At 38.0% G+C, this 19,676-nt stretch overlaps 1 protein-coding gene across 2 annotated transcripts in view; it reads left to right on the top strand.

The window, feature by feature from the left end:
* CAP2 (cyclase associated actin cytoskeleton regulatory protein 2) overlaps nt 1-19,676 on the top strand; it is a 147,075-nt gene that overhangs the window by 43,937 nt on the left and 83,462 nt on the right. For both annotated transcript variants that reach the window (XM_090269785.1, XM_090269784.1), the window contains exon 4: nt 6,782-6,859. In XM_090269785.1, coding sequence (XP_090125911.1) covers nt 6,782-6,859 — 78 coding nt within the window. The remainder of the gene's footprint in view (nt 1-6,781; nt 6,860-19,676) is intronic.

Genomic DNA, 19,676 nt, shown 5'->3' with positions numbered 1-19,676 from the left:
TGTTTCTCTCCCTCTCTTTCTCCTTTCCCCTCTCTCTAAAAATAAAGAAACAAACAAATAAATAAATAAATAAAAAGACTCAGCCTCACTCCCACTTAAAAAAAAAAAAAGAAATTAAAGAGGGCACGTTATTACAGATCCCAAGGAAACTAAAGGGATAATAAAGGTACTCTGTGAACAACTCTATGCCCACAAATTTGATAACCTAGATGAAATGAACTGATTTCTTGAAAGATGTATCTGCCAAAACTCACACAAGAAGAAATAAAAAGTCTGAATAGGTCTTTATCAACTAAAGAAATTGAATCAATAATGAATAACCTTCAAAAAATAGAACCATGCCCAGATGGGTTCACTGGTGAATTCTACCAAACATTTTAGAAAGGAGTTATACCAGTTCTCTACTATCTCTTTCAGAAGACAGAGCAGAGGGAATATTTCCTAAGTCATTGTATGAGACAGGCATTATCCTAATACCAAAATAAGACAACGACATTATGAGAAAAGAAAACTACAGGTCAATATATCTCATGAACATATATGCAAAAATTCTCAACAAAATATTAACAAATAACATCCAAAAATGTATAAAAAAGGATTATACACCATGATTAAGTGGGATTTATCTCAAGTATGCAAAGCCGATTCAACATTCAAAAATTAATTAATGTAATTCATCACATCAGCAGACTAAAAAGGAAAAATCACATTGTCACACAACAGATGCAGAAAAGCACTTGACAAAGTCCATCATCCATTTATGATAAAAATGCAGTAAACTAGTACTAGAGTGGAACTTCCTCAACTTGATAAAGACCATCTACAGGAAACTTACAGCTAATATCAGACTTAATGGTGAGAAACTCGAAATCTTTCCACTAACATCAGACACCAGGCAAGGATGTTCCTTCTCACTATTCCTTTTCAGCATCATACTGGAAGTTCTTGCTAATGCAATTGGGCAAGAAACAGAATTAAAAGGTATACAAATTGGGAAGGAAGACATAAAATTGTTTTTTTATTGCAGATGATATAATCGTTATCTATGTAGAAAATCTAAAAGAATCAACAGCAACAACAAAAATCCCTGTTGGAACTAGTAAGTGAGTATAGCAAACAGCATTTGTTAGAGATTTTGTTAGAATTGTAAATTCTTGGGCCCACCCATTGCTACTGAATCTGAGACCCTGGGGCTGGGACTCAACAGTCTGTTTCAACAAATTCTCCAAGTGGCTATAATGTACACTCAGGGTCGAGAACCACTGGGATAAGCCGTCTTCATGCTTCTTAATATGTCAACCCAGGTCCCTTTCATAATCTGACTTTAGTCAGTACTTGTGTTCATGTCTACAAAATTTGGCATCTTCAATCTTGTTTTAAGCGAAATTGTGAAGTAGGTAAAATCTGTCCTTGGTGTCTTATCACCTCTTTTTGTTGGCCCATTTTTCTGTCTTGCTTTCATCTATCAAGTTCCTCTTTGTCTTTTCAGTGACTGCGAGTCAAGTGACTTCTCCATTAGGATAGAGTAGAGGCCCCTATAGAATAATACCTAAAAATGCAATCTCTAATTATGAAATGTGGAACATTGGCAGACTAATTAGGAAGGAATGTGGTGATGGCATTGAGAGTGACTTTTCCAGGACCCACAAATTGCACCCAGTGAGCAGATGCCCATTCCCCTGACCTTAGTCAGAGGAGAAGCTCCTTCCTTTCACTGTCTGGTTCTCATGAAGAGGATTGATGCAGTTTCAGGAGAGCTGGAAATGCCTACAGCACAGGCACCCTGGCTGGATGCTTTGTGTATCTCCTTCAAGTCCTGCCTGTGCCTCTCCCACATTGCACCTGCTCATTTTATCATCTACAGGCACTTTGCAGCCCATAGCTTTCCCAGTGAAACCATGCAAAGCTTTGATAAGTATTCAAAGATTCATTTTCCTCAGAGAGCCAGCTCTTTCCCAAGGGAATTAACTGAAAATAAGTCATATTTACATAGTGTTTGCTTGTCCTGGGGCTTGTTTTAAACTGATGACTGAAGTTCATTCTCCTAATCTCTCCCCTGGGACCACATAATAAGTTGGTCCACCAACCTATCTGTCCAAGAACCCCAGTTGCCCAAGTGGTAACTGATAAGAGTTCAAGCAAAATGCAAAGCCTTGACTCTTAACAAAATTGTCCCTTTCCTCTCTGCACACACATGCTCATAGGCAGATGGATGTGCGTGTTTGCTCACAAAGATCAGTGAGGCTCTCTGATCCCTGCACGTGTGATGGACAACTCAGCAAAAACCCTCAATTATTTGTCATTACTGAAAATCCCTACGTTTTGCTTTTTCTTTCACAATGTTCTGAACTGCCTGAGTGAGCCAAATTCTCCCTTTCAAGTTATTAGAACTCAGCAGGTTCAGTAAAATTGCTCCTAAATAGGATGCTGTCTGGTTCAGGGAACTCATGGAACTTTCCAGGAGCAAGAAGCAGGTGGATGAGGCAAATCTCAAAGGTCAAATGAAAATCCTTTGACATGCAGACTGATGAGGTTAAAAAATCAATGTGGTTTTAGTCTGATTATGCCCAGAGTTCCAGGGAGCTGGAAGAAGCCCACCACTGAATCCTCAGAAAGATCTGTCTACATAAGCAAAGTGAAAGGGAAACCTGAGGCAGATGTCTAGGTATTTAGCTCTTCTCTGCTCCAACCTCCACCTGTATTGTTGAGTGAGAGGCCATTTGGGGGAAGAGGTTAATTAATGAAACTGGCCATCTTTACTAATCCAACCCACCAGAAAACTGCTCCATTAGCAACAGGCTAAATGTTGTTTCTAGGGAAAGTAAAAAAGGCTAATGATAGTGTTCATCTTGCGATAACTACAAAAATATTGTTAATGTTACTACTGAGCTGCAATTTTAATTACAGAAGTCAGGCGATCCCAAATTACTATTCCCACAGCAACTGTAATTCAGTCGACTCTGCAAGGCTTTTCATAGATGAGGACAATACCTCTATATTATTGTTGCTGGGAGAAATGTAGTTATTTTATTTATATCCAAGCTATGGAAAGTTGTACTTTATAGGTTTCTTTTTGGAACCAATGACAAAAATCCTTCTGAACCACTGAAAATACACATTTAGATACATGGGTAAACATTCATGCAGCTCCGAGCTTCACATTTATAGGGTCATAATGACCTCCAGTAAAATTCAAAAACCCTCTATTCCTCCAAATATAATCCCAGCAACCAGCTCCCCAGGCAAAGAGAAGAGGAGATAGTGTACTCCAAAATGGAACATTTTAAACATTTTTGACACTTAATCTGTTATACTGATGATAATTGAATTTGTGATTTTCAAATAAACAATTACTAATTTTGGTTTGATTTCAAGCATTTCTCAGTAGAAAAAAAATCCCTGGGTGAGAAATAATAAAAAAAGTTAGAAACAAAATTTCCATAAATGTTTTGGGAAATTTGTCAGATACCAAAAGATGATAATGAAGTAGAATAATAAAAATTAGTAATTTCCCAGTTAACACATTTGCCCTTCCAGCCCAGAAAATTGTCTGATATTGATTGACACTAGGATGAAATAAAACTAATTTTATTGCTTCTATTCTAGTTATCTGTTTTTGGAAATATATCAATCTAGTTCTTACCTATCTCTCAGAGAAGTAAGACATCATCTAAGAAGGCAGAGAGGTAGAAACTGACCCAAAATGGATGTGAAGCTAACAGAGGAGATTAAAAATGAAATCAACGAGGATAAAATACAAAGTTATGATCAAATACTACTAAATCAGATCTTTTTCTTCCCAACAAATGAAGACGAAAAAAATTTTTTTTAATTCACTAATAGTAACCAAGCAAAAAGCCATAACTCAAAACAGTTATTGATGGCTGAGTAGCTTTGACTCCTACCTCTGTCTCTGCTCCCCACCACTTTAAAAACATATCTTTAAAAATGAAATCAGGAGAGGAAAATATGAAACAAGAAATGGAAACCATGGGGCTGCTTCCCTCTTTATATATAAAAGCTTCATATCTGGGTTCTGAATTGAAGAAATGATCTAAAATCTTTATCAGAATGGCCTGTGTTTCAAGTGGGTGAAATGAATCCTGATTTTGGACATTAACATATTGCCAGAAGAATGAGCACCCAAATTTGCAAATAAAGACTAGCCAGCTGAGCTCTCCCTTTCCCTATCTCCTATTCCATCAGACCCTAAAGAGTAGATGAAGCACGAGGCAATTAGCCCTTGAACTGTCACTTGAAAGGGGAAATTAGCTGACCTCCAATATGGTGGCCAAAGGCTCAAGGAATCTCCACGTGGCAGCTACATAGTGTGTCAGAAAGGAACAGAGCATGCGAAAGAAAGACAGACTAGCCCTCAAAGAAAATAAAACTTAGAGAGAGACAGATTTCTCACAATGGTTTAGTAAGACTATAACTTAGTCTTAGAACTTAGTAAGAGTATAAATATATTTTTAAGCATAAAGCAAGGTGATAGAACAATAAGAATGAAATGAAAAGGAAAATTGAAAATCTAACACATCAAGAACAAAAACAACATTAATGCAGAAACGATATATAAATAGAAATGTTAATGTACATAAGAAAGCCTTTTGAAAATCTTTCTTAACAATAGAGAGAAGTATTCATATAATCACATAAATACTGATGACAGACAAGGAAATTAAAGGCAGATAAATAATCTAAAAGATATAAATACATTTAGATATTATACAACCTGGGCATTATAACTGGAGTCCCTGAATAGGGATTCTAACAAATGAAATGGAAGAAATATTTTAAAAATATAAGAATATTTCCCAGAAATGAAGGACCAAGTCTCTTCCAGGAACTATAATATAGAATGCTCAAAACCTAAGCATCTTTGTTAAGCTATTACATTCAAAGGATAAAGAAATAATTCTTCAGATGTCAAAGCAGAAAAAGTCAATTTCCTACAATGGAAAAAGAAAAACAAGCTGGCTTCAGATTTTTCCACTGCTACATAGTGCCATGTTATCTGAAAGTGGAGAGAGAGACTCAAGGATGGTATATCCAGCCAAGATGTTGTTAAATATAAAGACAACAGGAAGACCTGCTTAAACCCAAAGAACTAAAAGTTCTTGAGACTTTTTTTTTCTAATGAGAGTTCAACCAGTAAAAACATCAAAATAACTCAGAAATAGAGAAGTCATAGTAAAATGGCTGGTGAGAACCACTAGGTATGTTTAAATATAGAACTAATCCTAAACAACTGTGGGAAATAATATTGCAGGTAAAATATGAATGCTATCAATTGGGCTAAATAAAAAAGATATGGGACTAGAGATAGAAATGAAGAAGTACGTATGTTTTTATCTTTCTCAATTGCTTCCCAATCAAAATTGTCTAGAACTATATTATGTTATATTTTAAAATGCCACACATAGTTATTCCAATCTCATAGTATTTTATAATTTTTTTACCTTAGAATGCTCAGTTTGGGCAAAATTATTATAATGCTGAAACTTTTATTTGAAGTTTATCAATTATTTCTCTTTCATCTTACTAAATTATAATGATAATTAAAATTTATACTTTTTTTAATGGCATCTAGGGTACAGTCTCATTTTATCCAAGTCTATCTGTGCATGTGTCTTAAATGTTCAGCTAATGTTAATAATGACTATTTCTATTTTGTGAGGCATTTTTAAAAATTTTAATCTTTGTAACCTTCAGAATTTAAAAAGCTATTCAAAATCATCATGCTTTGTGTTATGAAAACAACTGTGCAAATTTTTCTCAAAACTAAAAAAAGGGCCAAAAGTGATTAATTGTGGGTGATGTGAGTGCTTGGAATTATTTTCTTCTTGGACTCTTCTGTAACTTTCTGTATTTAATAAAAAATTGAAGAATTAATTAGTTAAGAATGGGTAGAGGGTGAGGATAAGAAAATATGATACCAAATGTTTGAAGACATTCTCACCTGCTCAACTCCTTTTTGTGGCGTTGAGTTCAGGTAGCACTGAAATCTCTTCTGGGTCCATCTAAGTGAACAATTGCGGAAGCCACTGGCTCTCAGTTAGCATATTTTTATGAGGATAGCTTAAGGGACAATTTTCTTTCCACCAGAAGGTATGGAACAGATTTGGACACGCTATGAAAGAGGACAAGAAAGATACCCTTTGAAAACACTTTGGGATGCAAACATTTTTTAACAGCTTTGTTGAGATATAGTAATGTATATACCTTAACATTCACTTTTTAACATGTATAATTCAGTGGTTTCTAGTTTACTCACCAGCTTGAGACTATATTACCACTCTCTAATCCTAGAATATTTCTATCACCTCAAAAGAAACCCCATACTCATTAGCAATTGCTCCCCATTCCTCCCTCCCGCTAGTCCCTGCCAAGCACTCTGTAGATGTGCGTTGTCTGGTCATTTTACATAAACAGACTCATACAAATGTGATCTTCTGTGACTGGCTTCCTTCACTCAGCAACATATTTTCAAGGTTCCCCCATGTTGTAGCATGCACCAGCACTTCACTTCTTTTCAATGCCAAATAATATTCCATTGTACGGCCATATCACATTTCATTTATTCATTCATCAGCTGATGGACATTCCAGTTGTTGCCACATCTGGGCTATTATGAGTACTGCCTCTATGAACATTTATTTACAAATTTTTGTGTGGACATATTTTTTTCCCTTGGGAAAAATGAAATTTCTGGATCATACGGTAACTCTCTGTTTAGAAGCACAAACATTTAAACTCCCCTCTTTCCCTTTGTCCCCAGGCAGAAATGGTGCACAGTGCTTTCCAGGCCCAGCGGGCTTTCCTTCTGATGGCTTCTCAGTACCAGCAGCCCCAAGAGGTAAGATTGTATCCAGAGAGACAAGGCTGCCTAGGGAATGGGCCATGTAAGATTAAAAAAAGAAGAAGCAACAGAACCAGTTAATGTGGGTGACAGCCTGCAAATGAGATTTATAGCACATGTAAGCTCTATCTCTACGCTACATCATGATATGGAACATTTCTTCTGTCTTCATAATCTAATTATGGCCAAATTTGTAGTAATTGGTATCACCAATTTAAAAGGTCAATTTATTTATGTCATCTGTATCCTATTCTTTTTACTGACCTCACAACCGTTTCATAATCAAGAAAGCATTTACTACTAATTTTTAGTTCATACTTTGTGCCATTTTGTTATCAAAAATGTTTACACCTATCATCATATATACAAGCTCTGTCCAGAAGGTATCCAGCCATGTAATATGAAAAATAGAGACAGTTATTGAAGAAGATACAAGATACAAAAAACATTGTACACAGGACAATGATGCCTCAGTCCCCTTCAAAGTAGGCACCTTGGGACCTCACACAGTTTTCCCAATCACCATCAGCTCCCTCAGCGTATTTTCTTGAATCTTATCGATGGTCTAAAATCTCTCCCCTTTCAAAGGTGATTTGAGTTGTAGGGCACCAAGTCTGGGCAGTAGTGGGGCTGAGTCACCTGGGGGATTTGACATTTTGCCAAAAAACACTTCATGAGATGTAAAGCATAATTGGGCACCTTGTCAAGGTGAAGCTGTCAATCACCAGCTGCCCATAGCTGCAGCCTTCTGAATCATCCAAATAGTTTCCACAATGGAATGTTCAAGTTTAACGCAAAATCTGATGCAGATTTTTTCCTCTGTTCACGCAGACATTTTTAATGTGACGGCCACCCAGGACACATGCTCACTCAATGGCGTTTACCGTCCCCACTGACTAGGACAGTGAAGTCCTCATTGTTCACACATGCACATTCCAGTCCACTCTCCTTAGCTGCCAGGTTACATCTATGTCACACAAACCATTCCCATTATATTATTAACAATGGCTGGACTTCTTTCAGACAATCCTCATATATTCTATGTTTGAATTTGGTTGTATTCTATTTCGTAAGTAGTATAAATAAACTAAAAAGTAGATCTATTACCAGCATACTTTGATAATAAGAAAAAAATAATTGTTCTTCTGACTAAATATTCTGCATCTGAATTTTAGTAACAATCATATAAATATAGGAGATAATTGAATATTCCTTATAACACAATAGCTTATATTTAATAGCTCAATTTGAATTCTAAAACAAACTCCTGAAATTGAAAAAGTTGAGCTGAAAATCCTGGGAAACTAGGACTTTGACTTTTGGGAAATGAAGCTCAGCTCCATAAAGGGCCAACGCTTGAGACACCCCAGACCCTCCCTCGAACAGTGGTTTCCAGCCCTGCCTGTGCAGTGGTATCACTCAGAAAATTTTTTTAAATACCACTGCCTGGATCTCAGTCCCAAGAGTTTCCGGTCTAATTGGTGCGAGGAGTAGTCTCGGCCTTGATAGCTTTATGGGCTTATCAGGTGATTCTAACTTGTAGCCAGAGCTGCCAACGCCACCTGGATAGATGGCCGGATCATTTCCCTTATAGGAAATGAGTAGCACATAGCCTAGCCAGAAAGCTTTGTAGGGATGGAAATATTTTATGTTACTCTGTGGATGCATTTTCTTCCTTGGCTTTCTCAGTTCCTGATTTCTTTTTTCTCTTTGCAAAAAAAGAACAGTGCAAGTAGGAAATCATGATGTGATGCATTCTAGAAACATACTGAGCCTGACTTTCCTGTCATTAAAGTGAGAAGAGAGGTAACCTCAACGCATCATTGAGAGACTTGGGTAGAAGGAAGAACCATGACTTTCTTGGCTGGTGACCCACGCAATCCCTTCTTTAAGCACAAAACAAACAGCTTCTCCATTGGCCTTGCAGGCCTTGCACATAAAATCCTCATTAAACATTGGGTGAAGAAGTGAACGAGTGAACAAATGAACAGATGAATGAGTGCACTGGGATGAGCAATGGTCAGGGATAAGTGTGTCCGAGCATGTGGCTCCACAAATTCTTGGGTGTCATATCTGTAGTTCCCCTTTCTTACTCAGCTGCGTTCTTGATCAAAGGGAGAGGAATGGACCTGTCTCAGGGGACTCGTGCCCAGGAAGGGCATGGACTGCCAGTGTTCCCTGTAGCACTGTCACCGTGCTTTGAGAGTAACAAGCCCCTACAGCATCAGGTAGGCGAAATGCGAAGCAATTTTTTGATGCCTGCCTCCCTTTTTGTCCTCTCCATCTTTAGCCAGAGGACTGTCCTAGTACTTCCGCTCAGTAGAAAAACAGATTTTGGAAGTTACCACCACAGTGGTGAGAATAGTCCAGGCCAGGCCTTTATTTACCCCATGTACATTCTAAAGATAGATGATAAAGATTGTCATAAAGGTTATAGCTTCTCGTGGAAACAATGTTATAAGTGTCCTTTCAGGAGAATATTAACTCTATAATTGCAGCTCTCATTGACATAGGGCAGCAGTTCCCAGACTGTAGCATGTATGAGAATCACATGTGGGGTTGTTAACACAGATTTCTGAGCTCTACTTACAGACTTTTCAGTTCAATATGACCCCGTTGCAGCCTGAGCATCTGCGTTTCTCAAAACTCCCCACATGATGGGGATGCTGCTGGTCCCTGGACCACACTTTGAGAACTAGTGACTCTCACAGTTATGCCTCTAGCTCAAATTTATTTCAGGTGTTGCCAACTTTCATTTTCAGCTGCCTCCAGAGCATTGCTTCTCCAGCTCTAATCTTCATTTGAATCACCTGCAGGTCTTGTTAAAATGCAGGGTCTGGGTCAGTAGGTCCAGGGTGGGGCCTAAGAACCTGTAGTTCTAACAAGGTGATGCCATTGCTGCTGGTTCGTGGCTGTACCTTGGGCAGCGAGAATTTAGGTTTTACCACCTAAAATCTCCACACACATAAAATCCCTCAGTAGTCAATATCAAACTGATCTTTTTTTCTCCAAACTTTTCTATATCAAAGCAAGTCATGTTATGCCACAGTAACAAACATCTTCAAAACCTTAGTAACTTCTAACAGCAGAGGTTTATTTCTTGCTCACATTTCATGCCTATACAAGGTGACTTAATTTCTAGTGGATGAGTTATTAAATAATTACTCATATGATTATTAAGTTAGAGTTGTAGCAAGGCCCTGAGATAAAATAGTAGAGAATGAGTCTTTAATACGAGTTTCAAACATTGGGAAGGAAAGATATTTTAGGCAGGAGGCCTAGGCTGTGCCTCCAATCCTGATGATGAAGGTGATCACAGCTGCGCGGAAGCATGAGCCCAGGCTAAACCAACAGCAGTGGTCAGTTTTGGTCTGAGGAGTGTAGTAAGCTAGATGCCCAAAACTGATGGGAAGCACCCTGGCCAGCTGGAAGCTAGTAACCTCCTAGAACACAGGCAAGTACTGAGAAAATACAGGAACCCACAACAGTGAAAGCTCACAGTCCATCTGTGGGCAATTATTTATCAAGGGCTTACTGTGGGCCAGGCACTGTAAAAACAAACAGCTCTGAGATGGGACCGGGCTTGGGAACAGGCATATATTAAGTATGAGGTCGAAAGAGCCCTTAGAAATCATCTCTCATAGCACTCTCAATTTAAAGATGAGCCAGGAGAGTTTCAGAGAGAGTAACTGGTTTACTCCTGAGTTTTAAAGCTGATGGGTCGCCCCAGGATAAGTCTGAGTTCCAGAAGTCTCAGCCAACCTGCTTCACCACACGCATCGGTGCCCAATGTTCTTACATTGTTATAAGCCAGGAGTGCCAGCCTTCAAAGAGATTAAATTTAGTAAGGGTGACCATCAAAAAGGAAAAGTATTTTATATTTATCTGTTACAAGCAAACTGCCAATCAAACAAGGTAAAACCATTCGTGCTACCAAAATCCAGGGAGTTGGGATCTTGTAAACAAAAGTATCAGCAAAGACATCATAGAGGAAATAAAATGACAATGCAGGAGCAGTAATACAGCTCCTTCAATGTAGTAGTAGTGTTACAGTAATATTAATGAAGGGGTGGATTTATTTAGCACAAACTCAAAAATTTTTTTCCTGGGTTAAATATGATTGGAAAACCCACACTCTGCTCAGTAAAGAAACATGTTAAATATTATTAAGCCCATGTTTTGCAAACTTATTTGACCATGGAGGCTTTTTGTAAGATATCTACTCCTGCAGAAGACTGGTGTACCGGTTTGGAAAATGCAGACTTGCACATTTCTTTTAAGTTGCTTTAAATGGGCGATGGTTGTTGCTTTAGGCGAAGTCTAACTATTAGGGAAGATTCTGTGGTAGGCAGAATTCTAAAAGGGACTCAGGATTTCCACCACTTAATGTATAATCCCCTCCCCTGAGTGTAGGTGGAACCTGTGAATTTATAGGATATCAATCCTTTGAGTAGGTTATGAGTAGGGTGATGGGACAGTCAGCCCAGTGATTATGTTGTGTCATATCAGACTGTCAAAGTGGCTGTCTTTGAGAGAGATTCTTCTGCTGTCTTTGAAAACATGAGCTACCATGTAGGGGGAAAACAGCTTCTAGACAGGACCCTCTGCCAACAGCAAGTAACCAAATTCTGCCAATAACTACATAGCTTCAAGGGGACCCCAAGCCCCACATGGAAATATAACCCTGCCAAAACCTTGATTTTAGCCCTATGAGACCCTGAGCAGAGACCAGAGCTTTTCCTTGCCCAGATTTCTGACCTATAAAAACTGAGATAAGTAGATATTGTTTTAAGCCACTAGGTTTGTGGTCATTTGTTATCCAGCAATAGAAAACTAATACAGATTGACTTGAGTCCCTTCTCTTACCAGACTCTAAAACAATGTTTTTTTAAAGGCCGTGAGCCACAGAACCAAAATGTGAAGCCACCTTGCCATTTGCTTCCTCTTCCCTGCCCCTCAGAGTTTCTCTACCCTCACCTCTATCTGTCCTGGGAGAGGCAGGATAAGAGCTTTGTCTATAGGCTTAATTGACAAGGAAGACATCCAATTTCAAATTTCATTTCTCATTTTGAACTAAAAAACATGTTTCTGTATTCTCTAACATAAGGGCTTTTAAATTTTTCAACCATGACCCATGTAAAAATGTATTTTTTATTTCACCACCCAGTTCCACAACAGTTCCCCTTACCAGGTACACCGAATACTGACATTTTTATTCTAGTCCATTCTGTTGCTCTGTTCTTTTCTTCTTCCTTCTTTAATACTGATAATGACCCACTGAGTAGATTTCATGATGAACTAATGGGTCATGACACCTTGCATTTTGAAAGCACCCCTCTCATTGATAAATTACAATGCTCATGACATAAAACAACTCATAAAACATACACAGAATATCTCATGCTCATCCTCTCTCCCCTCATTGTAATTTAGAGAAGTGGTCTTTGAACAAAAGAATGACCTAGTTCTTTCAGTATTGTTGTCTATGAATTTTAGTGACAATTGATCAAGCCCATCTCTTCCCCATTGATGGAAAGATTCTCACAGAGAAAATGGTCAAGAAACCCCTATTCTGTAAGTGCAGAAAATTTCAAGGAATGCCGGCATATCCAACTATTCATTTACTTTCCCAACAGGTGGGTATAGGGAAAATATGTTATTTCCAATTTACAGGTACAAAATATGAAATTCAGTAACACATTAATGCCCTGGCCATGGCATCTAGACTAGGGTTCATTTTTTTACTCACCTTCCAAAGTCCCTTTCACAGACACTGCACATGATAAGAGTCACACTGCACAGGTATTTATAAGACTTCTATGTCCAACTAAAACAGTAGGAAGTGTTTAATTGTAGAGAGAGGTGACACACTGAGACATCTCACATCACCTGGGAGACATGTAAAACATGATTTTTAATCTTCCCCATCATGAGTGACCCCAAAGCTCTGGCCCGAACTGAAAATGGAACTTCCAGGAGGTCAGTGCCCTGGGTGGGCACCACCCCAAGAATGCCATCAATGGGGGTTCCTGGGTGGCCACTGACTGAAGTCCCACCTTCTCCGGCCCCAGTTAATTTGTAGGCAGATGGGAAGCATTGGTGTGCTAACTGGGGAATGGCCCCAAGCACAGTAAGAATTCTTCCCTCCCAGGCACACTTTCCATATTTTCTCCAACATTTCTTATACTGCTAAGTCCTGACAATGAAATGGCCTGTGTGTACACGTGTGTGAGTTTGTGGAATTAATGTGTACTGGTACACAGAGAGAAAAGTTAACCCTAAGTTTCCAACTTAAGAGAAACTGACTTATGGTCATTGACTGCCGTGTAGATTTTATTCCGTTGAAAAGACTAAGAGTCTGTGTTTTTTATTCCTCCGGAAGTGAGAGGTAAGTTTCTTCTAGCCTCCCTCTCCTTTTCTGTCTTTACTTGGACTTGAATTTTAAAAAGAAACAGTGCCTTCCCATGTATAGAGAAGGAATCTAAAACTGATTCTTGATCCTTTCATTTCATTTTAATACCATCTGAAAAATTACAAAGGGTAGGAGGATGAGAGCTTCCTTCTGGCCACTCCTCCATCTCTGAGCAATCACGCATGCCCGGTACAGTTCTCTGCTCAAAGCACTCACCTCAGAAGGACTTTTTAATGCGTGGAGCAGTAATCTAATTTGTAAATAATGTGTTACTCTTAAACTAAGCAAGAAAGCCTAGAGGTAGTAACCTTAGGACTTCTGCTAATTACTTGACATATTGATAGATCCAGATTACTGAATACTAGTAGGTGTAAATGTGTTTGAGATTTTTATAAGACATAGTACTTTGTGAGGGTCCAGAATAGAAACTTTAGAATTGGGCCTATCTGGATTTGAATCACAGATCTTCTCATTAGCTCTGCTCCTCTGAATGCAAGTAAAACAGATTCATCCATGTCTCCTAAATTTGAAAATCTATATTTTTCAAGGTGGCTTGTGGCCAGTTAATCTGGTAAAGTCCACAATACATTTCCACTTTAACCAAATCAACTTGCTAAATTACCCACTTAGGGGAAGGCAGTTAAATTCCAAGCCCATGTTTTCTTATCTTTAAAATGGAGACAGTAGTTTTTACCTCATAAAGTTACGGTAAGGATTGAAAGAGAAGAGCAGCAAGTGTCAAGTGACTGAAGAGAAGAGCTCAGTATGAGCCAGGGTAGTCCAACTGCTTTAGGAAAAAGTCTTCAATTATCGAAGGCTTCACAGAATAGACATTTTTTTCTTGCTCTCATAAAGCCTGCTCTTGGTATTCAGTTGATGGTATTCTATCTGGTCATTCAGGGACCCAGTCTTCTTCCACGTGGCAGCTCCCTCCTCCTCTAGGTCTCTGGCCATTGACTTGGGAAAAGGAATGCAGGATCATTCCTACGAAGTTTTGTGGGCCAGGCCTGGAAGCGGCACGTGTCACCTCCACCTTCATTCAGTCTCATAGCCATTCCTAGCAGCAAGGGTGGCTGAGGAATTTAATCAGCCTGTGTACCTGGATTGAAGAAGTCATAGATTTGGTGAACATCTAGCCAATGTGCCAGAGTGGGTGACTTGGTTTAGCTAAAATAAAGTCTATTTTGGTGGAAATAGATTGTCTTTCTAAATACTCACGTGGGTTTTCCCAGGTTAATAACCTAGTCCCGTCCAGAGAAAGACAGGAAGATTTTCAAATCCAGCAGCTGAACTTGTTTGTATTACACTTGGGTATATGGAGAGAAATACAGACATAAATACATGTATACAAATATCTTAAAGTTTCTTTTCATTAGAGTGAATTCATCCTTTGTTTCTCTGTAATGCTTCACCGTAACTATAAAGTGTCAAATTATTGTCTAATATTTTAAACTGCCAAACGGAATGGTCACGTGACTTTGGTCTCAGAGCATGTCTTGGGTAAATTAGTTGGTGCTTGTGGCAGGTCTGGAAATTGTAAGGAAAAGCAAACGAATGAAGAAGCCAAAATCCCAAGTGTTCCTTGTGTCTGTGCCCAGAAAACGTCACCATATTGCTCAGTCAGGGTTGCTGAATCTTTTGGAAGATTTGGCCGTGATTAGTGCTGCTAAATTCTGTGTTAGGGGACATATGACAGATAACATAATGCAAGAAAGTAATTCTGACCCCGACGTAAAATGAAATGCCTGCTTTAAAATATTGCTAATAAAGCTTTTTTCTTAATACAAAAGCATTAAGAAAATATTCTGTTGAATAACTGGTATTAATTATATGTGCCAAGCAAATATTTTAATGTATTTTTAAATACATAATCTACATTTATCTTGAAAATAGAAAAGAAAAACTATAAGAGAAATGAAAGGTAAAACATTTTACTTTTTGTATTATACCGTATGTTTTCATCAAATAGAAGTGTTTCCCAGGGGTCTGGCTTGACAGTTTCAGGAAGGAATCCTGAATCTAACCAATGGCCCCTTTTATGGCCTCTTCTAAATTAACTTTTTCATCTCACTTCATAAATATACATAAGTTGCTGCTCTTATTGATATTCCAGAATGGGTTCGTTCTCTTCACTACCACCTCAAAAGCCCCCAAAGGCAATGCTTTTAATTTCTAGAGAAGAGTATAGGCTTTAGCCCAACTGAAATACCTGCTCAAGTACCATCTATGAAGAGCATGTAAAACCTGATTGCTGGCTGATACCTTTCGTATTGCTTTCTGTGAGCTTTCATGTTTCAGGTGGAGAAATGAGGCTAAAGAAGCCTTGGCTTTCCCCATGAGCCTTTCCATGGCAAGAAAATTACCTCCGTAATTACACCCTGGCTAGCACATAAAGGCTAGCTATAGATGCTGGTTAACAAAGAATAAAGCACTGGGAGGGAAGGAGAGGACAAGGTTTGTGTTATATCAGGGTCTGCTTGGGTTGACAGCCTGAAGCTACCCAGTCAGTGCTGAATCCCAACAGGAAGGCTAATCATTAGTTTATCAGGATGCAGAGAGGAGGGCAACAGAAAGGAGAGTAATTCTGTCATTCTTCTGCCCAGACTGTTTGCTTTAGCAACACATAAAGCTCTGAATGAGCCTGTGAGCTCTGACCATGGTTAGTAGCTTTATAGGTATTTAGAAGCCCGGGCTATGGAGGCAGAAAGGATTTGCTAAGATCCTGTCCTGTGGGACATCACTCATGGTTACTTTTTTTTTTAATCTGATAAGGCACATTAGCTCATCTCTCTTTGTGTAAAACCCGAATTAGATAATGAATGGCAGCCCAAAGGAAGCGAGGTCTTTATCACACACAGGGGATTTGGGGATTATCCAAGGGGTAACAGTTAATAAAGAAGGATAATATATTTTGTTTTATCAGCTATTTCACACAAAGTTTGTTACAGTTCCCGGCTGCTTTGATGGCAGAGTCTTCATAAAGGCTGGAACTATGGATATGGGATAGGGAGTTTTTCATTCTCTGTTTAGTCAAATGTTGGGATCACTTTGAATATGTAATAAAATAATTATCAACTATCTATCACTCTCCACTGTGAAGCTAAATGTTCGCTTGCTAGCCACCATTAATCTGATATTTAAAAAAAAACACAAAAAACAAAAAACTGAAAGCATTGCAAGTTTTGCTCTTATGGCCTGAAACAAATATCAATTTTAAAAGACGTCATTCATTGAATCATTCAACAAGTCTTTTTAAAAACCAAACATATTTTGGCCTTTGATTCAGATTTGCTACTTGTTCACCATTCCAGCAGCCTTAATTTGCTTCCTCTCTGTAGGACATAGCTTCTATCATCTGTACAAAACTGTATATGTGAAAATAGCAGATGGAGGGAAGGTAATTCCAGCTGGCATTCCAGTCTGGATCTGCTGTCATAAATTACTTAGCAGAGGGCATGGTCCATTACTTTTTATGGTCATGTTCTATATTTGTATGTGCTGGAGGATGGATCACATGACAAAACCATCATTTGATATTAGTGTTTTTGTGCGCCCGCTAGTGAGGGCAAGATTTAAGCTTCACTGTGCAGTATTTTTAATTTGTATACCTAGCTGTTAATTAAAAATGCAGATATTTCCCTGAGTTACTAAAATTACAAATAATAAGAATAAATTTTACATAACTGTTTTTTAGGAGAAGGCAAACTACTGTATGTCCTAAGTAACTAAAATGCACTGAGCATTCCAGAGATTTGAAAACATAAATTTTGAATATGAAAAAGTTAGCATTGCCAGATTAATAAAAACCCAAATTCACCATTTTACATGTTGTAGATCCTCTCCTAACTTGAACAAGAGGGCATTTTACTGATGGCAGTTTATTTTAAAGGAGATACCTTTCCCAAACTAATCAAGAGAAGAAAACACACAGAAGCTTTTACCCCTCTGTTCTCCACATCACTTCCCCCACTACAGCTTAATATTTAGGTTTCTAGTGACAACACCTAGAGAATGTACTTCTTCGATGATTATTTCTTTTCATAAACTAAACAGGAAAAAAAAAATGTCTTGTCAGACTTTGGTGGATTAGCTGCTAGGAGGACTAGTGTTTCCATTTCTGGAATTGCTTATTAGATAAATTTGCCTGTAAGTAGTTGCTTCAGATCTTTGCTGAGCCCTGTTCACCTTACATATTCCAGCCCTCTTTAATTGCCTCAACTCCATTAATTTATTTCTAGGATTCTTTTTAACTAAACATTTATAAGATGCCTACTTTATAGCATTCATAGCATTTGGCATTCCTGCATCTATTATTATCTCATTTGTATGAGAACAGACGATGGAGAAATAGGGCCTGGGTGATGTGAATTGTCATGATTCGTATTTTCCTGTGCTTTGCACTTATCTTAGCTGTCCCAATCCTCATGCCTTCACCATAATCACCATTCCTAACTTTTCTTCTATTAGGGAATATATTAACCATGCCTTCTGATAGTCTCTTTATAGCTCTGAACTTTATCAGCACCTATATAGTAGTTTTTGTCAAAACAAAAGTACTTGTTTATGTGTTATTTTAGAAATATTCCACTGTTAGTTTTTGTGCATACTTCCCACACTCTCAGCAAGGGTCCAAGAGCTTCAGAGATATTTAGAGTATATGTGTCTCTGCTTTTCTGATATATTGTGATCTTAACTATACTGTATTTTATTTGATGTCAAGTTTGACAAGAAGAGAGACTTGGGCTCCTGATCACTTTTGGTTTGTTTGTGGAATAAAAGTTGGGTTCATAGATTACAGTGGCACAAGAAGGGAACAGAGTTAAATGACATTTTTGTTTAGTGTTACTGTTATCTTTTACCAAAACAAACAGAAGTCAAGATTTAGAGTGACATTTGGTAGAGATTGTGCTATCAAATATAAGTCATGGATCAGCCACATAGAATTAGCCTTGAAAAAGTACTCCTTTTATGGAAATTTGGAAAAGGGAATATTAGAGGAAGATCAAGTGAGAGGGTGTTAGTAAGGCATTTCATTTCAAAGATACCATTTCTTATAGGCATCTTTTTACAAAATGAATACCTTTCAGGCTACCACAGAGCAGTTCATTTCTGGATGTGTGAAGCTAATGATGAGAAATGATCACAGTGAGATTTGGGTGACAGATGTAGCTCAAGCCTTCAACGGTCATAGAGGATAGGTTCTGGGAAGAGTGTGCTGGTTAAATTCACAGGAGCTATAGAGATCCAGCTGGCCTGATGTTTAAGCACTATTGGAAAACGTTCCAATAAGAGGGATTCTTCCTTGTGCAGAGTTTTCATGCAAATTGTGAAAATCGGTATTTCTTGAGGTTGTGAAATTGTAGTGAATATCCAGTGTCAGCCCCCTTAAGCTGGTAGTCACACAGTTAGAACCACAGAAACTTCAGTGCAGAAGAGCTCCAGGCTCCATCCCATCTCCATCCCATCTCTATCCAGATGCATTCTCTAAATGGAATAATGGACAGCAAATCACACAAATTGGATGTAAATTATTCAAACAGCAAGAGTCCCATCATTTTCTTTGGCTAGTTATCCTATAGTTGAATGTGTACAGGATTCCTATTGAAAAGTGACAAATTAGATGGTATTGTCTCAGAGGAACAGGGTATAATTTAAAACTTCATTTTTTTTTTACCAACTTGACAATAAATAAAGCCCAGACAGAGCAAACTATAAAAACTAAGATATGCCCTAACCTGTGTGGCCCAGTTGGTTGGAGCATTGTCCCATAACTGAAGGTTTACAGATTTGATTCCCAGTCAAGGCATGTGCCTGGGTTGCGTGTTCAATCCCTGGTCCAGGTGTGTACAGAAGACAGCCCATTGATTTCCTTTTCACATCAAAGTTTCTCTCTCTCCCTTTCACTCTCTCTTCCGCTCTCTATAAAAGCAATGAAAAAAACGTCCTTGTGTGAAAATTTTTAAAAACTAAAAATACTAAGGTACAATTAAAATATTATAATTATTTAAAACAGGAAAATGTGACTGTAAGTCCTGCATAATTATTATGAGTTTCTAATGAATTCTAACTGCTTATCCAGCTCATAAAGAGCCTATATCATAACTTAGCTATCTGAAACTGATGATGGCTGTAGTAAATATTCATCAATAATGATTTGACTTGACTTTTTAGAATTTGAAGGTTCTTTTTGTAGAGAGGTAATGGTTGATCCAAATATTTTAATTTTTAAGTCTTTTTATATATAACATGTGTAAGACAGGATATTGTTTACCTTGAGGTAAAATGCACAGCTGTTGCACAAGATAAGATACAATTATATAAAAATACCAAACCTCTGACCTCAAATTAGTGTATAGGATGCACCATACATAGGACATTCAAAAAAAACTCTTCTCTCTCAGC

The sequence above is a fragment of the Furipterus horrens genome, unplaced genomic scaffold (genome assembly GCF_987537825.1).
Source record: "Furipterus horrens unplaced genomic scaffold, mFurHor1.1.pri manual_scaffold_3, whole genome shotgun sequence".
NCBI lineage: Eukaryota > Metazoa > Chordata > Mammalia > Chiroptera > Furipteridae > Furipterus > Furipterus horrens.
The sequence above is the reverse complement of the archived record's forward strand: the minus strand, read 5'-3'. Positions and strand labels throughout refer to the sequence as shown.